Here is a 5,025-nt window from a genome sequence, read left to right as displayed (position 1 = left end):
GGGGGCCAAAAGAAACGGGGAGATCCGGGAATCGAACCCGGGACCTCTCGCACCCTAAGCGAGAATCATACCACTAGACTAATCTCCCACGCATGGGATTCCGCCCGTCGATAGGGTATTTACCTTTTCACGCTTTTCGCCCCGGACTCCCCTCGCTCCGAGCTTCGCAGCATGGACACCCTCGACCCGGGCGCCGAGAGCCGCCACGGGCTAAGCCTGCGCCGGATGGACGGAGAGACCCGGACACTGGCCACCCCGGCTTCTCGCCGCCGCTGGGCCCCTCCCACGAGTGCCAAGGGAGCATGTGCTCGCTGGACAGGGGCCACCCGCGCTGCTGGTGCCCCCAGTGGCTCACCCTGGACCAGCAAGCGGTCAGGCCATGGGCAATGCACTGCGAAGGAAGAGGAGGTCTTCAAGATGACCATTCTGCCGATAGGGGAAACGAGCGGCGTAAGGGGTGTCCCCCCCCCCCCCCCCCCCCCCTGGGCCTTGCTCTCGATGGCGGCCCGCCTTTGCTGGAGGAGGGTTTTGGTCCAGGGGAAAGGGCGACGGGATCCTGTGGGCGGGGCTACTCGGACGCGTGTCGCCGCCTATTTCCGAGGCATCCGATGGCCCTTCGAGACAGTGAGAGAGGGAAAACCCAAAGAAAAGCCGAGAGGGAGGATGGGCGAGAGGGACATGCCACTCTTGTGGCTGCTTTCCGGGGCTTGCTCCTCCCCACGGGCTGGAGGGGGCGAAGCGACGGCCACCCACGATGGGCGCCCTGATCATGAAGCTCGTGTCCGCGCCGGGGACTTTGGCCGGTCAAGTCCTGCCGAAGATCGGCCAGCGCCCGGACTCCTGGCACCGCGTCGGCGAGGGACGAACTGGCCGCCCAAGTGTCACCATCGCCCTTGGCGGCCGACATGACTCGGGCCAGGCGACCTCAGGTCCGACCAGGAGGAAAGCAGGGGAGCAAGCAGCCTCGGGAAGGCAGGCCCACCGAGGCGCGTCTCGAAGGCCGAGCCATTCGCACCATGCTGCCCAAGTCCACACGGCCGGCCATCAGATGATTGTCGCTAAGGCCTTCGGTTTCGCGGTGCAAGGGGCCCTCCACCCCCCGCTCCCCGTTGGCTGCCGGGCAGGCGAAGGCCACAAAGGGAGCGATCCCCGAAGGCCACACGGGTCGTCGGATGCCCCCCCCCCCCCCCTTGCAGCTGGGCATATGTGGCCTTGGTCGGGGGAACCTCGCGGCTGTGGTCCACCCCGGCATGTGCCGAGCGGAGAAGCGTTGTTTGAGGTGGCAAAGGCACTGGCGGGCTCGATCGCTGGGGGGCTTTAACTCGGCGAACGGGCCAGCCGCGGCAGGAAACTCCGTCGCGGGCTCGCCCAGGGGCTGGCTTTTCTCCTGGAGACTCAGTTTAACAGGTAAGTCAGTTACGTTGGGGCGCTATTACCAACCGCGTTAGATGCCTCGGCCGATGCCGCAGCAAGCCGCGCCGTCCCCGACCCGCCATCCGGTTCCACTAAAAGGCGTGTGTGTGTGTGTGTGTGTGTGTGTGTGTGTGTGTGTGCGTCTGTTCACCGCCAGTGGCACTCTTTTGTCAGAGGCACTTCCATCTGCTGGGGTTGTCGCGCCCCGAGGGTGCCACAGCCGTGTGGTGCGGCTTCGATAACGGAAAGAAAGAAGACAATCGCCCCAGGGCCAGCTCCATTACGCTGGCTCGGACTTTCCGGAACTGGCTCGGCCTCGGAGCAGTGGCCCACGAGGGTGAAGTGCACAGCCCCCTTGTGGGATGTTACTTGAAGGGTGTGCCCACTCAGGCGCATGTGCCTGAATGTCCCCACCGCCGGCTGGCACCCAACAAGCGGGACCGGACCAAATCCGCCGATACCCCGAGCACTCGCCTCTGTCGGGGACCATCTCAAGACGCGGATCTTTCAAGCAAGCTTCGCTGGGCAATGTGCTGCGAGGGAGGCGGGCCTGTTGGTGATCACCTCCGAGGGCCGATGGTCCGCAATGTGACTGCATTCCCTCAGGCGAGATCCCGGAACCCAGCCCTGCCTCGGTGTCCACAGTCGGAGGGCTGTGTCCGTTCTCCTCGACGGGGGGTTGCCGAGGCTGCCATTCATCCCGTCCCCTTTTGTGCCTCGGGATCGGACATACAGGCATCTGGCTCCTGGGCCTGACACCAAGCTCTCTCTGTCCCCCTCCCCCCCCCCCCTCTCCCCCTCTCTCTCTATCCCCCCCTCCTCCCCTTTCCAACTCACATCATGACAGCTGTCCTTGTCTTGCCACTTGTGCCGAAAGTTGTGCCACGATGCCGGGGACACTCTCACAGATTGCCTTTCGCCCCTTCAGCACCTCGGCTCTGCCACTTCCCACCTGCACACCTGTCCGCCTTCCGCCAGCTAGCACCTTACACTGCAAAGTGGAATGGTCTATTTTGTGTCAGCGCGTCGGGAAGATGCTTGCATGATGATGCAAGTCTGGGAACGAGGAAGCGTCACACATCTATCGGGAAAGGATGGAAGCAGGTCAGCCGGAGGCACTCGCCTATGATGGACTGACCGCAGGAGACTCTCTCTCAGCGAGATCAATCAACGTGGCCGCCAGCTTGGCCGCCGACGGGCGTTCGCGAGGATCGGCCGCCCATGCCTCGCGGTAGATCTGACGATACTCCGCCATCCAGGCCGGCTCGCTGCCCGTGTCGCCCACCAACACCGGGACCGGGGTTCCAGAAGAGGGATTCATGTCCGGCCGCTTGCCGGCCAGCACCGCAGTGGCAACATCATCCGAACCAGTGCCTAGATGGTCACGTCAGTCACGATAAGCCCCTGAATGAAGCAGGAGAAAGAGCGAGAGAGAGAGAGAGAGAGAGAGAGGGAGAGGGAGGGAGGGAGAGAGGCGGGGAAAGCGTACCGGTCCAGGGGCGCGCCGCCGCCACCAAGCCGAAGAGCAGCACACCGAGCGAGTAGATGTCCACCTTCAGCAGGGAGACCACGCTGCTGTCGGATGGCGCCAGCGGGAAGGTCATGCCGTACAGCCGGGCCAGCGTCTCCGGCGAGGCGTATGGCAAGCTGCCGGCCGCCACATTACCCAGCGTCGGGATGACGGAGAACCGGTTGAGAACCAGCGCCACGCCAAAGTCCCCGATGACCGGCTGCAGGCGGCCGGGGTCCGCCGGATCCGGCCGGAGGAAGATGTTCTCCGGCTTCAGGTCCTTGTGCACCACGCCGCGCGAGTGGATGAACGCCATGCCGGCCGCTGCGCGCGGGGAGGTAGTCGGTCAGTGCACCGTGCCACAGGGGGCAGGGGGGGGGGGGATGTCAGGCACGCAGGGTCACATGCGCACCAATGTCGGCGGCCATTTGCAGGGTCTGCGCCGGGCTCAAGCGAGAGGGCCAAAGCAGGTCCGACAGGAGCCCCGGGTAGTGGGGCATCACCAGGGCCTTGCTCGGGGCAGCCGAGTAGCCAACCAGCTGGCACACAAATGGCGACCCCCCGTCGGCCAGCAGGATGCTGAGGATGGCAATTTCTTGGTCGAGCAGCGGCTCGAATTGCGTGCGGAAGGGCGAGTCTACCAGGCATGTGGGGGTCAGCAGGGGGATCGGAAATCCGAGCGCTGTGAGGGCATGCGCACCGGTTGGAACCATCTTCACAGCACCGGCATCGCCGCCGGCCGCCGTACAAAGGTCCGCACGTAGCAATGTGCACGGCAGGACCACCGCTTGAGCGCCTTTGCCGAGCTCCTCGCAGCCGGGCTCAATGCGGTAGTCCACCTCGGGGTTGAGAAGCAAGTGTCCCGGGAGAGACAGTTCTAATTGGGGGGGGGGGGATGTCAGTGGAGGCCGACAGGAGAGCATATGCATGTGGCCGAGCCCGGAGGGCGGGCGGGGGGCTGTTGCCATCGTACCGAGCATGGTGTTCATCACGGTCATGTCCTCCTGCGAGGCGGCGCGTGCATTGGGAAGGGAGGGGAGGAGGGGAGGTCAGCATCAGGGCAAAACGAGTGGAAGCGAGCAAGCGAGACCGCACCGGATCGCCAATGTACTGCATTGGGATGGCGTCGCCCTCCTTGGCGCCAGCGTGGCGCCGCCGGCGCCGCAGAAGAACAAGAACCAGGAGCAAAATGAGCAGCAGCAGGAGGAGCAGCGCCAACGGCAAGGCAATGGCCAGTGCGAGTGAGCGGGAGCCTGGGGAGGGGGGGGGGGTCGTCAGTCAAACGCAACATGATACGTCACGGGGGGGGGGGAGGAAAATAAGGGCGACAAACATACCCGTCTTAGGGCAACTGCCGGGCTGGTCGCAATTCGGCTCCAGGCACCCGTCCGGCCCGGGGCCGGAGCACGTGCCACACGCCATGTCGCAAGCCGAGCATACGTCAGCCTGGCCCTCGGGAGCGAACCACCCACCAGGGCACATGGCCACGCAGGTGCGCGGCCCGGAGCCGACCGGCGCCGCGTCCGTCGCCTCGCGGTCCAGCAGCCGGATCGAGCGCATGTCGGCACTGCACTGCTCGCAGTCCTCCACCGAGGCCGGGCACGCGAGGCACCCATCCGGGCAACGGAGACACCGCCGGCCGGGGAGATCCGCGTGCCACCCGGCCGGGCAGGTGTCCTCGCCCACGGGCCGGCAGTAGCCGGAGCCCACCATCAGCAGACGATCATCCATGCAGCGCGTGCAGTGGCCGGCATCGGCCCCGGTGCATTCGGCGCACTCTGCCACGCAGGGCGCGCATGCCTGGGAGCCGGCCAGCGGGCCCTCCTCAACGAAGTACCCGCTCGGGCAGGCGCCCACGCAGCCCACGCCCGCCAGCAGGAAGAGGCCCGGCGAGCAGGCAGTACAGTCCTCGGGCTTGGCGCCGCCCTCACAGGAGGCGCAGCTGTTGTGGCAGGCCGCGCAGCGAGCCATCGAGGGAGTGGTCAGATCGGCGAACTCCCGGTCGCCGCACCGGTCCACACACGTGCCCGGCGTTGTGCCGAGGAGCTTGCCCGCCGGGCACTGGGTGCAGAAGCCCGGCGAGTCCTGGCACTGCCGGCAGC

General features: G+C 66.0%; 1 protein-coding gene and 1 non-coding gene across 2 annotated transcripts in view; both read right to left on the bottom strand.

Moving 5' to 3' along the window:
• Positions 1-16: 16 nt before the first annotated feature.
• H696_00027 lies at positions 17-88 on the bottom strand. Its single transcript has one exon. It is a non-coding gene; the product is annotated as a tRNA-Pro (tRNA).
• Positions 89-2,405: 2,317 nt separating this feature from the next.
• Positions 2,406-5,025, bottom strand: part of H696_00026 (serine/threonine protein kinase) — a 10,036-nt gene continuing 7,416 nt past the window's right edge. The window contains exons 4-10 of the mRNA XM_009493865.1: positions 4,261-5,014; positions 4,019-4,176; positions 3,897-3,927; positions 3,624-3,800; positions 3,336-3,560; positions 2,903-3,247; positions 2,406-2,787 (exon numbers count right to left, since the gene is read on the bottom strand). Coding sequence (XP_009492140.1) covers positions 2,537-2,787; positions 2,903-3,247; positions 3,336-3,560; positions 3,624-3,800; positions 3,897-3,927; positions 4,019-4,176; positions 4,261-5,014 — 1,941 coding nt within the window. The 3' untranslated portion in view covers positions 2,406-2,536. The remainder of the gene's footprint in view (positions 2,788-2,902; positions 3,248-3,335; positions 3,561-3,623; positions 3,801-3,896; positions 3,928-4,018; positions 4,177-4,260; positions 5,015-5,025) is intronic.

Source organism: Fonticula alba, assembly GCF_000388065.1.
Source record: "Fonticula alba strain ATCC 38817 unplaced genomic scaffold supercont2.1, whole genome shotgun sequence".
In the NCBI taxonomy this organism is placed as follows: Eukaryota; order Rotosphaerida; family Fonticulaceae; genus Fonticula; species Fonticula alba.
The sequence above is the reverse complement of the archived record's forward strand: the minus strand, read 5'-3'. Positions and strand labels throughout refer to the sequence as shown.